General features: G+C 39.4%; 2 protein-coding genes across 2 annotated transcripts; both read right to left on the reverse strand.

Moving 5' to 3' along the window:
- Positions 1 to 4,380: 4,380 nt before the first annotated feature.
- On the reverse strand, positions 4,381 to 7,304 carry LOC107980635. Its single transcript, XM_016981581.3, has 3 exons — positions 6,065 to 7,304; positions 5,313 to 5,410; positions 4,381 to 5,212 (listed from the first exon to the last, which is right to left on the reverse strand). The coding sequence occupies exons 1-3, from the start codon at positions 6,306 to 6,308 to the stop codon at positions 4,967 to 4,969; spliced, it is 588 nt and encodes a 195-aa protein (XP_016837070.1). The 5' UTR covers positions 6,309 to 7,304; the 3' UTR covers positions 4,381 to 4,966.
- A 1,110-nt stretch (positions 7,305 to 8,414) lies between these two features.
- On the reverse strand, positions 8,415 to 14,499 carry LOC103316907. Its single transcript, XM_008212917.4, has 3 exons — positions 14,313 to 14,499; positions 11,462 to 11,599; positions 8,415 to 10,022 (listed from the first exon to the last, which is right to left on the reverse strand). The coding sequence occupies exons 1-3, from the start codon at positions 14,476 to 14,478 to the stop codon at positions 9,781 to 9,783; spliced, it is 546 nt and encodes a 181-aa protein (XP_008211139.1). The 5' UTR covers positions 14,479 to 14,499; the 3' UTR covers positions 8,415 to 9,780.
- Positions 14,500 to 20,202: the final 5,703 nt, after the last annotated feature.

Genomic DNA, 20,202 nt, shown 5'->3' on the forward strand with positions numbered 1-20,202 from the left:
TAATATTTATTTCTGAAAACCAAAAAAATATGTTGGAAAAAAATAATCTTACATGCGCCTTCGTATTAATTGCGTAGGTCTATGTAAAATTGCAGAAGTAGAGTAGGTCGTAACTGGTCAGCCGCATTTATTTTTTACGTATATCCATTTAACCAAAGTAACATTCAACAAGTTTATCGTGAAAGGATAAGTTTTTTATTTTTTACGAAATTATTTCATACCACGCTCGATACTTATATAGATTTTTTTCCCGAGAGACAAAGATGAATATCGCGACTTGATCTTTGTTTTATCTCCATTATATTATTCCGATAAACACTTGTAGACGATGTGCGGATGAGGTTTATTTCAACGCAGTATCACAACAGAACCTTCAGACACACAGCGGTATACACTGTATCAGCCGCAAGCCAATTATTAGTTTCACTTTCATTTCCAATCATTAGTGACTAGTTTGCGAAGCGTCGCGACCTTTCTGACACAGACCGTGAACAAAAGTTAATAAATCAGTAATCGGTAGCAGCAGCAGCAGCAGCAGCAGCGGTCCTTGGGAAAATCTCGCTGAAAAGGAAAAAAATGCGAAAGCTTCGTCCATTACCAATAGCTAGCCTGTATGTAAGAGCGCGTATCTCTTTGATCCTCCGATCCAATAAATAACTTATAATATTGATTTCACAAAGCCATACTTCCTACGCTTTCTTCGCAATGAGCGCATTTAAACGAAGGTGGGCGAAGCTTGGGAATCTGTCTTGCGCATATAGCCATGCGCGCGCTCGCATGCCTGTAAAGGCCGTGTATTAGCGCGCAAACTGTATGCGCCTTTTTTTTAATACTCGCTCGCAATGTCGCATTTATTCGCATGCGCGCAGCTTTGTGCCTTCGTTTCTCATTCTATTATAAGGACTGTAGCCGCATACAACTTCATACTCTCACAAACACATACACACATACACACACACGTAGTCGACGAGCACATATCGCTCGAGGGCGAAGCGGCGCGCGGGCTGCTCAGGGCAAATGAAACTGAGAAAAAAGGCAAGGCATGAGCCGTAATAAATATAGAGTCACGTACCTATACGCGGCACATGTGTATGCAGGCTATGTGCACATTGTGCGCGCCTTAATGTCAATAAAGTGTAGCCTGGGCTTAGATTCGAGATACGTGCAAAAACAGCGCGACTTGTCTTCTGTTCGCGCGCATACACGCGGAGCGCGATCCCCGTGCAGATATAGACGAGCGATAGGTCTCGCTCCTCGTGAAGGGGCTTCGCTGCTGCTGCTGTTGTTTGTTAAGCTTCGAGCGCTGCATGTATCGCTGTTTGGCGCGCGCGAGGCGCTGTTTTATTTGTCGACGCTACGCGAACTTGGCGACCCATGGTGTCGCGGTTGCGTAACGCGGGCGCTTGCTTACTTTCTGTAAATTTGTTTCGTATATGGATACCGCATCGCGTAGGTGTACCTACCCGCATCGCGATGATCTTCGGGAAATTCTCGGCAGAAGAAGTAGTGCGAATTACGATTTGATTGCGCGGAGTGATGGCGCGCACGCTAAACAGCGCTATTTATTTTAAAATACTGGCGAACGCTGGAATGTTTGTTGCCGTGTGCTTAACCGTGTTTTTGCTACACTCGGTCGCGATTTTTCATCCTCGAACCGGTCGATGCTTGAAAATCGTAAAGCGCGTGTGCTTTTCTAGTGTACTAATCCCGCGTGCATGTAAAAAATAAATAATCTTTTGCTGGAAAATTCATCCGCTTCGGCTTTCTAAACACAGCGATATTTAACGTGCTTTTTGCGCTTGTGATTAAGTAGTCGTAGATAAAACGGTCAGCCGCTCATCGCAATTCTAGGTCTTCGGGATAAACGATAGTCGGTAGCGGGAGCAAGATAAGAATTTTCGAGCATTCAGCTACTCGTCGACGCTGGACACGTTTCTAGCGTTACAGAAGCCTCGCAAATATTTTGGGAACTGTCGACCCGTAATTGAGCCGTTGCGCGTTGGATAATATTTGCACCGGTTGGTTTAGAAAACGGACATTGATTCGCTTTGTATTCCTACCGGAGGATCGATCGGTTTCGTGCGGTTTCCGAATACTAAAATTCGTCGAGCGTCAGGTGGGTTTCTGGTACACGCACGCTAAATGCATACGTCGCGCGCGAAAAGCGGACGTAGCTTACGTTTTTCGGAAACGCCGCTGTTGCTCGAGTGAGTTGTGTGTGGCGGGACGGCTGGTGAAAAGGGTAAACGTATAAAATATTCTCGACGAGCATTGTTTGCATTTATTACCGATTTCATTGCAGAAACGAAGAGAAACATTCTCGCACGTTCTTGTGCAGGTGCCGATAGATAGTCGGGTGGTTTATTACGCCGGGAATGTGTCATTACATGGCCACAGGCTCGCGTTGCATCAACTCTATAAAAGAGTTCACGTATAGCCTAATAAGAATATCGGTGTTGCGGCAAATAATATATGCATATTAAATTTTAATACTTCATTGTTCTTCGATTGAGCCCATGCGCGCACGAGTCGCACACGATTTGGGCATCGGAATCGAGAGGAGGTGAATTTGTGTGAACCGATCGCGTGCACAAAATTCCCTCAAATGTAATCTCCCTCGCTAATAAGCGCAACGATCCAAGCGCGCATATGCGGGATCACCATAAAAAGCCGTTAAAATTCATGTCGTAAAGTACGAGCTTTCGCGCATACCAGAGATCCGTCGGATTAGCCAGGATGATCGCAATTTCCGATAGGTCGACACTTTCGAGTCGAGCTCTGTATATAAAAGCTGCAGCTCGAAAATTCCTATACGTAAATCAAACTTGAAATACACACACACGCAGGCAAGCCGGCAAGAAAGCGCGCCTCGTCGCGAATAACAATGGCGTAGAGTCCCTAAGCGCATAACGTCACGTCCATACACGCGGAAAAGAGGCGCGAAAATCGCAGATTGCTAATATTATTGCGATCCTCGTCGCGGTGCCCCCGCGAGATTTAGCAACCAATGACTGATGATCACGAGCGCAGCTTCATCAATCATAGCATGATAGTGTATGTACTCCGAGAGTAAAAGAGAATATTCCGTGTGGATAATATAACACAGAAGCGGCTCCCGCAGGTTGGATTAATTTCGATTTCAAAAACGCTCGAGAGAGAGAGAGAGAGAGAGAGACAGAGAGAGAGAGAGAGAGAGAGAGAGAGAGAGAGAGAGAGAGAGAGAGAGAGAGAGAGAGAGAGAGAGAGAGAAACCGAAGGCGCGCGCTTTCGGGCCTCCCCTGGGCCTATCACATACGGTATCTGGACCGAAATGCCGTTACGAGCCGCGCCGAAGTAGGCCACAGTCGCGCGAGCGGCTATATCGGGATACCGTCGTCGCGGCGCGCGCGCGCGTCGGCCCATAAAACGTCCAATAACTCAGCGGCAGAGAGTTAAATCGGATGTATCCGCCGATTGTTGGTGGGGAAAAAACTTTTTTTCGATTATTGCATTATGAGATTTTTGCCGTTTAAGGCATCTACGGGCGGCTAAGTTACACTTACCTGTCAGTCACGGGCGCGCGAGCCACCGCCGACTGCGAGTGATGATGCTGCTGCAGATTGAAGCGGAAAATCGTTAAATGAGGAAAAAGGCGTAGAGAGGTCTTTATTGCAATCAGCTCGTGAAAGCTATTAGGTATTTACGGCTGTATAACCGCTCGTATTGACGATAAACATTTTTTTTCAATGTTTCGATAGACGCTTTATCGGGATAGCTGCGGTGAATTACTTTATTTTCGCGCTTTGCAGTTTCGTAAATATGTATGAGGCTTTTTCTTGGTTCCGGTGCGGGAAATCTAATGGATCGTTTAATCAAGCATTCAGTAAAACAATTTATATGTACAAAACAATCGATCTAGCAATGTTAAAATCTAGGTTTACATGTATTCAACATGATAAGATTGGTAAATTATAGCTTCACCAATATTTTTCTATGACTGTATTTTTATCATTTTTTTTCAAGAAAAATTTCAACATTTATTTTTTTTTACTGCACGTGCACAAGTGAATAGGCTTGATATATTACAATGTAATCATCATTTCACCAACTGCGATGCATAATTCATGCCACCATTCATAACGTGCAATTTTTAGCGCTGGAAAGGACATTTAGCGAAGTCTATGACCATACAATGAAGATTTATCGACGACTACTTTATCGGCAACTGGTACTTAGGATGTGCTCGTATGACAATATAAATGAGACTTATATTTACAGCTTTATAGCAGTTTTGTAGAAATAGTATTGCAACGACATCGTCCTTATATTGTTGAATTACTATGTGCATTAAGAGATATACATTCCTGATACGACGGGTTTAGAAATATTGAAAGAAAAAAATACTTTTCAAAACGTCAACGTTTAATAAAATTTGTCAAGTACAATAGAAGTTATTAATATAAATGTACAAATAATCTCATACAAAACAATAAATAAATAAATTAATAGATAATTAATAGAATAGTGATTTCACATTTGTCAACACTTCAATAAATAGTTTTTTTTGGATAACAAAATATCGTCTAATTTTAATATATGGTATAAAAAATAGTAGAACACATTTTTTCCTGTCATTCTAAAAATCAGTCTTATTATACTATAGTAATAATACTTACAATTTTCGACATATTCGGTATGTTTAGGGGTAACTGTTTTAGCTCAAAAATAGTGTTTTTAAAGCATATTTAATGGCTAGAATATTTTTCTTTGAATTTTAAGCTTCATAATTAATCTCCATTTCATAATACTTTTTCAACTATTAAAATTATTAAGCTCTCGTTATATTTTACAAAATAGTTCAACTTGAAAAAGCTAAAATTTTTGCACCATAGGTTTTCAATTTTCAAATATCAATTTAAAGTTTTATATTTCTATCTCTACCCTAAATTATTTATAAACTACGCAAACATAACACTAAATATTTTACTTAGTTCATCCAAGCAGGTCCTTTACCCAGCCATCCTGGCTTATTGTCTTCAGGATCTTCAAAGGAATGATAATAGTGTTCATGAAATTCACTCGGTGATGGTGATTTCACAATAACTATTTTCTGACGGGTTTTGGTCATAAACAAAACTCTCAAAAACAACATAAACAGAGCAACCTTAGCCACAAGAAGACTTTTCAATAAAGACGCCTTCAGAGATGCCACAGCCATTGGTATTTGCAGTAGCTAAAAATTATAAATAAAATGAAAATAAAATAAAATTTGCATGATTCGACTGTAATTACACATCGTACACGGTAATCATAACGAAAGGAGAAATAATTACCTGCATGCCTATTGGTATCATCGCCATAAACGTTCCAATTCTCTGCAAAATTGTTTGCCGTTTTGCTCTCTTCAGTGCTCGACCTTCCGTTGCCTCACCTAGATATTCATTAAAGAACGTTAGTAGTTAGCATGTTTTCAATTATAAACAGTGAGAATCGGAAATAACTGAGCGTTGGAGAAAAGAAAAGGCAATCGAAGTGTTTTTTCAAAAACATCGCGAAAAACTTTCGAGTTTTGTGAAGCGAGTAAAAGTAAAGGCAGCAAAAGTTACTGAGAATCCAAGCCACTAAACTGTGGGAATCGTTCGCAAAACTCATTTTCTTCCACTGTACTTAAAGCCACTCTTGTTTGTAGACTATTTTTATTGTTTTTTTACGGCCGTTCTAGCTGCGTAGCGGGAACTAATGATGGAATCTCGTGTTTTTAGACACCGAAAACTGTATCAGGGGGGGGGGGGGTCAGACAAGTACGACAAAAACAATTTATTGTAGAGCATAGCTATTTTGTTGTTTCTACATACTATTTTGATCTGATCAGCAACAAATGTAGAAAAGTTTTTGAAATATTCTCGAAAATACCTTAAGAATAAAGAATCATGCTTAAATCACGTATTTATACAAATGACTGCAATCAAGAGAAGTTGTACTGTTTAGATCAACATCGTACTACTATGCACAGACAATAAGCAACGAAGTAGAAAACAGCGAGAACCCATTAATCCAAACAATGGAGAATCATTATCTCGCTCACCGTAAGGAGAATATCTGACGATGAGCTCGCTATTATCGTAATTGACCTTGAGCCCGGTAATCGGCTCGAACCATCCAGCTCGACCGTTCGATCTCTTGAAATCCTCGTCGCTGATTTGCTTCGAGCCATTTCTTTTACTTTCCTCATCGTAGCCGGCATCGTTGCGGCTGCAAGACGACGCCTCTAGACCGAGATTCAGCAGCCAAACGATGACGCAGCACAACCCGAATCTCGCTCCATTCATAATGATGCGGCCTCTCGAGAATCACGGCCCGCGGGCTGTTACAGTAGAATTCGGCATCCGCGCGCGCGGAATTCCCAAGCCGGAACCGTGGGTATCATACGCGCCTCCGCACGTGTCACTTCCACTTTTTGGGTTCTCGTCGCTCTCTCCCTCTCTCTCTCTCTCTCTCTCTCCCGCGCGCGAGTAATGTCAGAGGCGCCGCATTAGCATAATACTTCCGCGGCGGAAATCAAAGGAGAGGCTCTCTCGAGCCCAATCTCCAAACACTTTTTGCCGATGGCTCTCGAGTGTCGGCTGTCCGCGCCTCCGGACTGTTTGTCCACTCGTCCGTGGCGCTAAGGGCCGAATATCGTCGCGAGAGAGAACAGTAGCTTGAACAGACACTCGTCGTCGATGGTTTTTCCGAGTCGCGGGTAAAAAGCTCGGACCCGGTCCGAGCGGCGAGAAGGACTGCGTACGGCTCAGGATCGCGAAGCCGTGGAAGCCAGCTGCAGTATAGAGTAGGCGAGATTCTCCTTTTTCCGGTACAGCTGCGTAGCCCCACTCTAAGCCCCTAACTGGGTCTCTCCTTCTCGAGAGTGCGCTTATAGTCGAGCGAGATTGCAATTTATTTCACATACCGATACATAGAGAGAAAGAGAGCCGCCGCGGCTCCGGGTATATGGAGGCTTCTGGGATGGCTAGCCAAGCTTGAAAAGCCGAGCGTCCGCACTGCTCCTCGGGACAGAGTATATTGGAAAATATAGGCAGCACGACTGCCCCATTATCTTGCGTAACCGCCACTTCGGTTCAATTCTTCTGCGTCTCTGTTTCGCTCTGCGCCGGTGACACACACCGTTCATTGATGCTTTCGACTCCCCCCCCCTTGCCCCTCGAGAGATGCGCTCGATTTCTAGGAGATCTGGAACGCGAGATACACGGGAGAGTAGATTTCGCTGGCGAGATTGAAGATTCTGCCTTATTGAGACACGCGGATTCAACTGCGGCGCGATATGACGATTTGTTTATAACAACTACGACTGCACGGAACTCCGCGGCATTGATTGCGGAGCCGGGAATTGGGAACGAACACGCGATAGCAAGCGTTGCAGGCGGCCGAAACGCGATTATAATAATTAGCATTTCTCTTTTGAGTATAACTCGTCGTGAAACGAGTCTAGTTACGCTCACGTGCGTCCGTAGCTATAGTTTTCAGAATCTCACGTACAGTATACTTTGAATAGTACGCTCTGGAGTTATTTGTAAGACCCTCGGCCGTAATTAGCTCATTGATAGGCTACAATTCTATTGGCTGAGCGGGTAGGTTTAAGCAGGGCTACGCAAGCCGAAGTGATTTACAAGTTATCGAGTAACGCTCGAACTATTTAAGAAATAAGCATTTTTGAAGAATGTTTATATAAAATGTATGACAATAAATACAGTCCAAAATAAATAATGATTTTTTAAGTATACAACTATCTATTAATAATAAATAATATAGTTATGACGCAGCATAAGGAGTTACTGAAATAGTTTGCTTATGCTTCGATTTTTATATGTCCGGCGATACTAGTATGTTATATGTATGCCACGTTCATATTGATAAACTCTTGCATACAATGCATACAATTGGTGTAATTGCAGTTACAGATTAGAATAAATAGGGAAATAGATAATAATAAACTAGTAATTAAGCTACTTCGAAACGTATAAATTAGTAACACTTACGACTTATAGATCTGCTACTAATTGCCTTCCAGAAAGTACTGAGAAAGCGTTAAATTGCTCTCTAATTGTATTGTACGCATATCCTGATGTATCTTACGTTACACAATTTTTTTTTTATTTTCGTGAGTTTTTATAGATACTGAAAAAGTATTTAAAATAAAATTTGGTAACTAACTATGTGTATACTAAATGCGTTTTTTAGCCAATGACGAAATAAAAATTGATCAGAATTTCTTTGAACACTAGTTTTGCGCAAGATTTCAATTGTAAAAACAAATGGGTATATTAATTTTTTTGATTTTGATAATTATACATTACATCGAAGTATTACTAACAATTCTAAAAAATCAAAACAAGATACTGTTGTATGCTTAATATAATGTTGAATAAGTTCGTCAAACAACTTCTGGAATAACACGACAAAAAAATTGCATATTTATGGTCTATTTTAATTGCGTGACCATTTTGCGTGTTATTACATTTATGAAGATGATTGTACGACGCTATAATTGTAGTGTAAAAATCTCTTTTGGTAATAGCAAAAACTACTATCTGTAATACTGCATTATTAAAAACAAAATAATGATGATATACGATGCATCTTTAGCTGAACTAACTGTATACATTCTTTTTTCAATGTTCGCGCTAGACACTCGGAATTGCAAAGCATCGGATGCATACACAACTCTCTTGTGTGCAAAGCACACAACCATGGCATGGTCGCTAGTCTTGCACGGTAGATTTACAAAACAAATTATTGTTCTATAGCATATATAAAATTGTCCATCATGTAAAAAGTCAATCAGCTATCGGTGTATACGAGCTCTTAACTTTTTTGCTACTCATACGGAATCCGGTCGAGTTCATCGCGCTCTCATGTGAAGGAATGTACAACTTTTTTTAACTGATATGGCGTAGTATGACTGCACTCCAAGATCTTATCTTATTTCACTTTTGTCGGTACCTACTTGTAACTAAATTGTCGTTTTGCTTTTCGTTTTTCCTATAATTGAATCTTAATATGCGCGACACATCTTGACGACATCTCTGCGGCGTTCTCACTTTTAGGAAATAAAACGAATAATTTGACCTATTTTAAATTCGTAATTGCAAAGTGTAAGAGTCGACCAGTTACTGTATCGTTGCATGTTCTCAATATATATCTATAAAAAAAACTAGATGGTATAACCAATTTTTTTCTCGCTTACAAATCGATTTTAAAGGGTCTTTTAAACCGTTATGCCATCACAGATTATTTCAATCGGCCATCTGATACAATTCACTTTTGCTTCATAGAGTACAGGCATCGTAACGGTTTTTCAGAAAATCAATAGCATCGACTCGATTTTAAGCTTCAGCTTTCAAATCTTGTAATTCGCCAAAATAACAATTCGTTACACATTGCGTTCTACATTGCGTTACGTGTTCCCCGACGAATGAGTCAACAAGAACTTGGATGTAAGCCATAATCGATCACAGATCATCATTGGCGCTAATTAGTTCTCCATCGATCATCGATCATATCGTGCACGGTGCACTCAGCCTTGAACGATAAAAATTAAACAAAGGCACTCGCAAGCCTTGTACAATAAATAAGAAACAAAAGACTAAGGCGAATCGGCGCATTTTAACAATAAAACAGTCGACGATACCATCGAAGATTAAAGTGGCGCATTTATATCTCTACAATCTTATAAGAATCCCTGAATAGCTGCTCCTTGATTCCCTATCACGCGGGTGCTTTTCGCTTTCGCAGATCCGGTAATCATCCTTTGTAATAGTAGCTTTCGTCGCTGGGTGGCGGCCCGGCCACGGCAGGCTCCCAACCACTGTAGGCCTGTGCCTGTCCGTGTCCGTGAGTGTCGTAACCGCCGTTGTTGTGCACGTGCACGTGGACCGGCTGCGGTGGTGTCCAGGCGGCGTGTGAATGATGGCCGTAGCTCTGACTGTGCCAAGAGTAGATCTTGCCGAAGATGGTGCTCAGCTTCAGTATGAGCAGGATCAGACCTGTGGGTTGAAACGGAACTGGCTGTAGATGCGATTCTGTGGTCTATGGGAGTGCGGGCTATTATGTTCTGTGGTCAGGTAACGGGGACTTTGGGAAATGTTGATTTTTATGCGGATGCCGGGACGCTCGCGTAATTTATGAATTGTTATACTGGATCTTTGCAAATGAAAATTTTAAATCAGTGGACATTGCGTGTCTAATTGCTGAAAGTAAAACAAGCAGTATTTTCGAATTTAACAATTTCTCGTGACGCATAGAAATGTGAAATTTGCATCAGGACTGCGTTCCGAGAACAGAGAGGTATTTGAAAAGTGAGTTGTAAGTTGCAAGCAAAGAAAACGCGTGTTAAGTTATGTGCTGGTCACTTCTCATCAGGGAGTACGTATGCTGTACTTTGTTTGTGGAAGTCTTTTCTTTCGACATTTTCATTCAAGGAGATGTTGGCTAATTAGGAGCAGACTTGCTCGTAAGGGCCTCTATAGGAGTGCACCTGGAAAATCTTGATCTAGGATAGCGATAAGAGAGATCTGGGAATCGTGATTCAGGTTAAAAAATCACAACGACATTTGAATCGTTAAAAGTAACATTCTTACTTCATAGTCAGAGAGAAACCAATATTGATGAAATATTGTATAGCTTGGTGAAACGAAAAAAGCCGTCAAACTGATAAATAGAATTTTGTATTTTTGTTTGCATAGCATTTCACAAACTTACGACTGATGACTATAAAATCCAGATACGTGTTATTTTCTTCTGAAATCTCAAGCAGCTATAAAGTTAAATGTGACGATTTGACTTTATTGCCAAACAATCGCTCGCTAACTCCATTGTCAATAAAATATTAACGAGCAAGTAAGCCGAGTATTGTGAATATTATAACAGCGCAAGAAAAAAATTATTTTTAGCGAAAGTGTCTGAACTGGGGTGAGACCCGACGCGTGCAAAAGTAAAGTTTCCTCGTTCCTTGAGAGGGAAAAAGTAGGTTTAGTGCGAAGGATCGGAAAAAAAGAAAGCAGCAGTAGCATGCCATTCCCATACCAAGTTTTTATTTCATTTTTTCACTAGCGTTAATAATCCTCTAATTTTTTTTACCGAGGAACAAGATCAGAGCTCGCTGCCGGTCACATTAAATTTTCTCCGGATAGCGGCTACTCGTCTGCAGCTCGTGTATTTGAATGCCGAAAACGGTAGTCACATTGAACGTACGAGCATAAGGAAAAAGGCGACAGAGAGGAGAAAATATGAAGAATCGCGCGCGAGGGACTGAAAGTAAGCCATCCATGTCCTTGTTTAGTATGCAAATAACGACTGAGCCCATAGAAATGGAGAGGCGTGTAAGCAGGTCCCGTTAATCTCTCTCTTTCGCGCGCTCGCGAGTATAAGTGCTCGCGGTGTGTGTGTGTGTGTGTGTGTGGAGAGCGAACTTTTTCGCACTTACCGATTAACAGGCCCTTTAAGGAAATGACTGTTAGAACCGCGAGCATCGTCATCATCACGCCCATTTTATATATCATGGGCATCATCATGAACTGGATCCTTTTATGGCCGAACGTCCTTCCTTCTCGTAGCGCCTTTCCTGCAATAAGACGATTTAATTGATGCAAGTAAAGTGTATGATATGTTGCATTTAAAAGTGATAAACTTTTTAATATTTAAACAATGAATGTACAGCACTGGGAGAAATAAGCTAACTAAATATTATCTTACTAGCCACGTTTTGATCAGATTCCTGCGAGATGAATACACAATACATACATTCAAAAAAATAAATTACGGTTGGGTTTCCGTCAATAAGTAGGTCATTTATTTGAATAATAAATTCATGTTATTTATTTTCATTATAAGTAATTGAAAGTTGAATCAGCGAGATTTTAAATATTTATAGAAAACGGAACATTTTAAGATCGTAAAATTTGTATACATATACTTAATGTACTTACACTTACGGATACGCTCACAACATTTCATTCATTAGATACGCTCCAAATAATCACACCGTATTTGTGTACCCAGATGTGTTGTCGGTGCGCACTGCAAGTGTTCTCTCGGACGTTTAAGGCGATGCAATTAGAAGTTCCGATAAAGTGATATCATCAATATAAACTGTTACATTATTACGTCCCTTATATTCATGCATCAAGTTAATTAAGTGGCTGTTAAGTAACGATTGTGATTTAATTATTGCATTCGCTCAACAAACGTCTGTTAGATGCGTTCAAATTAGGAATGGCTATTGCACGTTTGCACTTTATAAATAAAAAGAATCACTTGCAGTCCGTTAAAGACAATGCTATGTCGGACTACGGTAACAAATCAACGTAAATGTATAACTTCCTCGCGCAACAAGCTTTTTTTCAAACAGCTACTCTACGCAATGCTTCGCAATTTCATACAATCAACTAAAATTCGACATGTCATTAGCGTTATAATAATACACCGCTTCGTCCAAGCCCGCCAGAGTCCACGGAATTACACGTAAATTGATGTTTTTTTTCCTCAAGATATACCGTACATACATAGGTATATAATATAATAGATAGAGCCCACAGCAGCGCTTCGTCCTACAGGCGCGTGTATCGACGTTCTCGAAAATCAAGTTCAACGCTCTTGGCCTACGCTCGATTCTCTAATTTTCTCGGCTCACGTGAGAGACGGACTTTGCGTGCTGCGCTATCTATCATCCGGAGGAGAAGCGTACATAAAATCGCGCGCGTATAACGACTTTCCGTTCGCAAGAACCTGCAGCGCGCCGGAATATAGCTCCCGGATCCTTTGTAATTTCGCGTATTTTTTTGCTGTGTGTCTCTGTAGCAGCAGCAGCGCCGCACGGCTTACACACTGCGCCGCATAACGGTTGGCAAACTTCTAACGATTGGGTCGACAATGCTGGCCCAAATACCAGCTGCTTACCACACGCCGGCTATCGGTCATGATTCGAGTGGCGTCGTGCAGCCGATCCTTCGACAATGCAGCCGAGAGGAAGAAGCCACCGCGGTGCATCTCTATGTATATGTGTGTGCTTGTGTATTATAATGCCGGTGAAAATCCAGGCGCAAAAATTCGAGAGAGTCGAGCATGTGCGCGCACGTGACGTCTATGGGATGCATATCGGGGATACTCTCGACTCGGTCGCATTTAAGTAGTGCTCGACGCCCGAGCACCGCGGTGTACGTGTGCGCAAACGTTGACGGTTATTGCGATTTCTTTTCGGATTTTATTCGTATGCGCGCCTTGTCTTTCTCGGCTTTAAACGCGCTTTTTGAATGCATAGTGGGAGGTGCAGGAGGAGTGAGTCGTTATCGTAGGCTGGTTTTTCGCAATTTAGAAGCTGCTGAGGAGGAGAAGGAGCTGCCTATTATGTTAATTCGTCTGGAATCTGTACTACTTAAATCTGGGAAATGAGTTTTGGATTTTTACGCTCGATTTCCAAGTGTGTTTTAGGAATGCGATGATTGTTGGAAAGAGATTTCGTGTGGCGGTTCGTACGGCGGAAAGTATTTTGTACTTATTTGTGAGCTGCGGTTTCGAGTTACGGAGGAATTATCGATCGATTAGCTCGGAGCATTCGACTTTTTACGTAGTCATATTATTGGGCTATAAATGTCATATTTTTTGAGACTTTCTCCGAGTTAAGAGGGTCGAAATGTTAAACTCGGACTTTTTTTCACACTCTACTGCGAAGATATGTGATATATGACACGTATTCGTGACTTGGAACAATGCCTTATTCATCTTCTTGACGTTTATTGCACGAATTGTTATTTCAATCCTACGCACGGTATTTTTGAGACTTGAAAGTAAATTCGATTAACAAATGACATCTGCGCAATTATTTGTAAAAATCGACTATTAAAAAAAAATGTTCTTGTATAACGTTTTCAGGATCCGAGCAACTTTTTCTTAAAAAATAACGGTTATGGAAAGTTTTACGCACAACAATTTTTTATGTGAATCAACCGATGCGTTAAACCGCGTAAGAGTCACTCACTTTTATGCAATGTCATGGGGCATTTTATTGACGCATTTAAAGAAATGTCACTCGACGATTCACATAATTTGAGATCCTAAGTGGCGACAAATGTTTGTATTGGTGATTTGAATTTTTAAATTCACTCACAACAATCAAACTAAAAGTACACACGTCGAATAGGACGGCGTGAATAGAATTCAATTTCCATAAACACTCCGATCGGCCAAAAAATCTGCGACTAGTCAACTCCATTTAGCGAAGGAAGAACCAGAAAAAAGCACGGAAAAGATCAGCAAATAAAAAGCAAGCGTGTACTGACCTTCGGAGCTGTCGAAAATATCATCGAAGAAAGTCCGCACTCCGGCGATATCCGAGTCGACCGAATGGCTGTTCGTCGGCTGATCTTCGCACAGGGTGACTCCGGTCAACAACACCAGCGCGAGCAAGAGCGGCCTCAGCGGCGAGCACAGGCCATACCGGTTCATTATGACCCTCCTCCAGCAATATCTGTCTCCGCGTCTTCTTCTGTTTCTTCTCCTCTTTATCCTCGGCCCGTCTTGGTTGGCTCCTCTTCTTTCTCTGAGAGACTCGGCCGGGCGTCCGTTTCGTGGAGCGGTCAAATTTGAACTTGCGCTCCTGCTGTCCGCCAGCGTCCGGCTAGCCGCGGATCCACGCGCGGGCCTTTCAAATGCGCACGGCCGGCGCGCAGGTCTCCATTCGTATGCGCGAGCGGCAACATCGTTGTTGGAAAGTTAGTATCTTGTGTCTGTGTATACGGCTCGGTGCATGGATAATTACGAGGGGGAACGCGAGCTTCTTGCAGACGCGCCGAGGCGCGCACTATACACTGTCTATGGTGTTCATTATACAGCGATGACGAGCGGGCTTTTTAAAATTACCAAGGTGTTGCGCGCGGAACGGAGCTTTTGAATGTCAATGCATATTTGCGGAAATGTTTTTTTCTCTTGGTCGCTTAATGTAGGGCGTGTTTGTTACGCGCATGGAAAGTAAGTGCGGGGATATGGTGAACATACTTTTTAGATGTAAAATAATTCTGATATTTTAGTGTCGTTTTAACAGTACATCTATTTTCACCTGATAAATGTGAGAATTTATAGATTTTTTCTTGTTGAATGAATAATACAAATATATTTTAATCAAATTTTTAACGTTTTTCTCGAATAATAAGCATGGTTTGTTCGACCTGAAGAAACCCTTTTTTTGACTGACTACTATAATTGCAATTAATTTCGACAGACGATACCAGGAATCTTTAATGAATACACCTATACCGATAGCTATTCTGCGTTCATACTTGTCGTTGATACTTTCACGATCATTGCATGTACCCAGAATCTTAATTACAGAAGACATATTTGGCCTAGTTTTAACATTCTACAATAGCCTAAAAAATGCTCTGTTTGAAATAACCACGTAAATTATGTTTCTATTCGGATGAAGCTCAATTATCAATCAATTCGTTATGAACATTACGATACTAGTGGCATAAGTCGTACTTTACGGCACGGCCTGTAAATGTACGCACTATTTTTTCTTTTTGTCTTTGATGTTCTAGAGGAAGCTTAGTAAAAATAAAAAAATTGAGACATATTTTTTAAATATTCTTCGAGCTTTTAGAAAACAAAATGTACGGTTTTCAAAAATAGGTGCCGTACTGCACTTTCGTGATCGACGCATATCCCGAATAGAAATTAGATGCAGTAGGGTGTGAATAAAATATATATTTTTGTGATCGAACTCGAACGTTACCATGCGATTCGAACGCCGAGAATCGTGCGTAGCGACCCCTAGGACCGACATCAACGACGCCATGATTGTTATTTTTATTTTTACTGTCAGTGTGGTAATGTTTTGATTATTTTTCTCAGTGTGGTTCTGAAAGCTATTGAAAGCAGTTGCTCATGTTCGAATAAAAAATCTTCCTCTCAGAAGCAGCACCCGTCACAATATCAGATCATGTAATTTTCATGAAAAAATTTAGACCCGAATATTTTAAATACCATAGGGTCCTCATAACCTCAATAAATCATACATTTTTTCAAAACATTCTGAACTTTAGTTTAAGATTTTCCAGATTTCACTTTCCAGATTCCATCGTTCTGTTAAATTGTTATGATAAAAGAGACGATTTAAAAAAAAAGTGTAATAACTCCAAAACTAAACTGTCAAACGTCTTGAAAAAAATGATGACAATAAAAAACGATAATATCTTTTTGCGGTAAACATTTTAAGCCAATTTGGCGACTAATTTTTGAGCTAAAAATTGAAAACCAAAAAAATTGGGTTTTCGATGTCGTATGATTACGGGAGTAAAAAGGGTTTAATTACGTTGAAATTTTGGGAAAAGATAGATCGTTTGCCTACCTTAGCTAAGTTCTTTTTGCAGCTTATGAAACCGATTAGTTTAAAAGGTATTATAATTATTCATTAAGATTCAAATTCTTTGTCTCTCATCCTGTATACCATGTATAACTGAAAATTACTATTTTTGTTAAACCTTATAACTCGCTAACTAAAGTTCAGAATGTTTTAAGGGGACGGATACACCTTAAATTGTCAAAAAATGCAAAATTCAATGTTTTGTTTATATTTTTCCGAAATTGTTTAAAAAATGAATTAAACTACTAAATATATTTAGGTATAATGTAAGAAACATAAAACATGTTCATATGTGCCATATTGTCAGGTATACCCTGGTAGAAAATTTGCCCCATATCTGCGCAGAATCTGGCGAATTTTATGCTTGGTGGCCAGAATATCTTGGAGAATCTGGGCAGAATCTACTCACAGTGGCGACGGTACTCGTCCAGAATCTGGTGGCAAGCCAAATAATAGTAAGGATTTTGAGGTACATATATACATTGATTAAAACGAGTTTTCTCCTAGAGTTTCGATAGAATTTAAAACATGATTAGTCGAAACTCGTTATTCGGGGGTTTATGAGGTCACTGTACACGAATATAGCGACAGCAACGCTCCCCGAGTTACCTGGTACCCAGGGTGGCCAGTATCAACGTCGTTTTCTAGAGTTTTACAGGAAATTAATAACATGATTTGTCGAAACTCGTTACTCGGTGGTTTTCGAGGTTGCTGGACACGAATATAGCGACGGCAAGGTCCTTCGGGGTACCTGGTGCCCAGTATCAACGTCGTCTCCTAGATTATCTTAAGTAGAACACCATATTTATGTTCCGTGGCCCAAGAAATCCCTGAGTAACGTATTTAACTCAATTACTATTAAATTCCCACAAAACTCCAAGAGACGACGTTGATACTATTCAGCCTGGGCACCAGGTACCTCAGGGAGCGTTGACGTCATGATATTCGTGTTCTGCGACCTCGAAAACCCCCGAGTAAAGAGTTTCGACTAATTATGTTACAAATTCTAACAAAACTCTAGGTGACGACATTAAAACTGTCTACCCTGGGCACCAGGTACTTCTGAGAGTATTTCCGTCGCGATATTTGTGTTCAGCGACCCCACAAATCAATCATGCATCAATATTTACGAAGTTTTTATTTATTGTAGTATGTACACTTTTATAATTTATGGTTAGGGGCGATTTTTAAAATTATGTTCCCGGCTAGATTCTGGCCGAATCTGCCAAAATCTGCGCAGATTCTTCGAAAATATCTGCGCAGAAAATGTTTTCAGAACTGCCCAAAAGATAGTTTCGCGGCCAGATCATCCAGCCAATTTTCTACCAGGGTAACATTTCTTCGAAGGCCGATATTCAGAATTTCCATTTTTGAGCTACCGCAGACTTAGGTACTTAAGATTTGGGCTTCGAAGGGCACTTTTATACTGATAGATATGCTTCAAACATATAGTTTCCAGATGAATGTGGGGTTTTGCAAAAAAATATTATTTAAAAAAGTTGTCTGGATATTAACTATACGTGTTTGAAGCATATCTATCAGTATAAAAGTGCCCTTCGAAGCCCAAATCTTAAGTAAGTCTGCGGTAGCTGAAAAATGGAAATTCTGAATTTTGGCCTTTGAAGAAATGTCATACCTGATCATATGGCACATATAAAGATTGTTTTATCTTTTTTACATTATACCTGAGTATATTTAATAGTTTAATTCATTTTTAAAATAATTTAGGAAAAATTTAAACAAAAAATTGAATTTTTCACAAGTTAAGGTGTATCCGTACCCTTAAGAAAATTCATGATTTCATGAGGTTATGAGGACCCTATGGTATTGAAAATAATGAGGTTTAAATTTTTTCATGAAAATTATTTGATTTGATATTGTGACGAGTGCTTCTTCAGTAAAATAATTAAGATTGAAAGTATTTTAAAAATCATTAATATACTGTATATTTGAACAATACTTTATCTATTGGAACTATAAATTTTGTTGTAGTAAGCTATGTGCTAAAGAATTGGCAGCGGTTTTTTTATCATAACAATTGAACGGAACAGTCAATATTAAAAATCTTGCGGGAATCATCTTATTGAAATAAGCAAATATATTTTTTCAAAAATCGAAAAATGGCCAGAAAATAGTTGAAATTATACAAAATTTTATTCCTGGATTCAGAATTAGAAAATATATATGCATGTCAAATTTTATTACAATTGGTAGCGTACTTTCAGAATTATGACGGTATACATACATACACATACGGCCATCCGCATGGACATTTTCTAAAAACGTATGATTCGAACTCCAAACATCTTTAAATACGTTTCTATAATGAGGAAGCTTTGTAATAGTATTACAAAGCTTCCTCTAGGAGAAAGCAAAATTTCAGAATAATATTGAATTTCTTTTGAACAAAAAATAATGAAATAAAAACTGTGTAGGTAAAACAGTATGGAAGCCACTATACTTACCACTGATGATAAGTAAAAGCACTTGCTTATGTATCAGGTAGAGTACTTTCTTTTTAGTTGTGGATAATTGTCGTATTTGCTTTTTTTTATTTATTATAGGAATATTAGTGTCATTTGGTTCTCCTACGAAATGTGAAAAACAATGTTCCAAAAGCGGAGGTAACAAAATGATGAATGACGTACTGAACATAAAAACTGAATGCTTTTTAAAATATTCATAAAGCTTTAAAAATCTACTAAAATATAAATAAGCATACCGGCGATTACACGGTTTAAAAATATTACTGAAATAAAAATATTTTAAATACTTTCAAAAATGATCGACAATCCACATCTTTTACAACGCTACTTATAACTTTTATATAAACGTCCAGCAACTTGTGCCTTCACGGGTATGATAATCTTGGACGTAAAAATTTAGAACCAGTTTACAATCAAAGAAAATGTCTCATTTAAATGAAAAAAAGAATTAAAGAAAATAAAATATTTGTAAACATTGTATCCCAAAAAAAACCACTGCCAATTCATTGGCACGTAGCTTCCTCTAAACTAAATTTATAGGTCTAATAAATAAAATATTGTTTTAATATATCTTTCTGCTTGCTAATGTATGAGGCGGTTTTTGATACATAATTTAATATAAGTTTTAGATGGTTCATTGTCCAAAAGTTTGCAGACCCCTCTGTTTTTTTATTATAGAATATGAACACTGTTGTCATTTTTTTTACAGAAATTCATGCATGTTTACATGTGTTCCTAACCAACCTAACCATCAAAACAACAGGCTATTCATTAGATAGGTCGCTCGCGCAATTTTCGAGAAATCGATTTTTACATTTTAGCGCTTTAGTTGAAAACCGCTCGACGAAATCCATTAAAATTTCAGCAGCAGATAGCTTTTTTATAGTGAATTACCAAATAAAATTTTGAAGCATTTGACTACATTGTTTTAGGGATATAAGGAATTAAAAAATGTTAAAAAAAAAAAAATTGAAACCGTGATATCTTACGAACCACAGGGGTTTAAAAGCTGTACAATGAATAAGATAAGATAAGCCAATACACATAAGATATCTACTTTTTCCCAAAAATCTCAAGTGAAATAAGGCCTTTTTGCGTCCGTAATCGAGGCACAAAAAAATTCATTTTTTTCAGTTTTCGATTTATTACTGAAAAAATAAGTAGTCAAATCACTCAGAAATTTTAATGGGATATAGTTTGACACGTGACCCATCGGCATAATATTTTTCACGAGGTTATGATGTTTAGTTTCAGAGATATGAATTAATAAAAAAATCACCTTTTTCATTTTATCTGCCGAACAGTGCGGTCGATCCCGAGGAC

The sequence above is a fragment of the Nasonia vitripennis genome (genome assembly GCF_009193385.2).
Source record: "Nasonia vitripennis strain AsymCx chromosome 2 unlocalized genomic scaffold, Nvit_psr_1.1 chr2_random0010, whole genome shotgun sequence".
NCBI lineage: Eukaryota > Metazoa > Arthropoda > Insecta > Hymenoptera > Pteromalidae > Nasonia > Nasonia vitripennis.

What these genes read in the sequence shown, in the direction of transcription:
- LOC103316907 (XM_008212917.4), bottom strand. Translation starts at nt 14,478, where the DNA reads ATGAACCGGTATGGCCTGTGCTCGCCGCTGAGGCCGCTCTTGCTCGCG. An exon ending in TATTTTCGACAGCTCCGAAG is followed by an intron (nt 11,600 to 14,312) that starts GTCAGTACACGC and finishes GTCTTATTGCAG; the next exon opens with GAAAGGCGCTACGAGAAGGA. An exon ending in CTTAAAGGGCCTGTTAATCG is followed by an intron (nt 10,023 to 11,461) that starts GTAAGTGCGAAA and finishes TTCAACCCACAG; the next exon opens with GTCTGATCCTGCTCATACTG.
- LOC107980635 (XM_016981581.3), bottom strand. Translation starts at nt 6,308, where the DNA reads ATGAATGGAGCGAGATTCGGGTTGTGCTGCGTCATCGTTTGGCTGCTG. An exon ending in CGTCAGATATTCTCCTTACG is followed by an intron (nt 5,411 to 6,064) that starts GTGAGCGAGATA and finishes ATGAATATCTAG; the next exon opens with GTGAGGCAACGGAAGGTCGA. An exon ending in TGATACCAATAGGCATGCAG is followed by an intron (nt 5,213 to 5,312) that starts GTAATTATTTCT and finishes TATAATTTTTAG; the next exon opens with CTACTGCAAATACCAATGGC.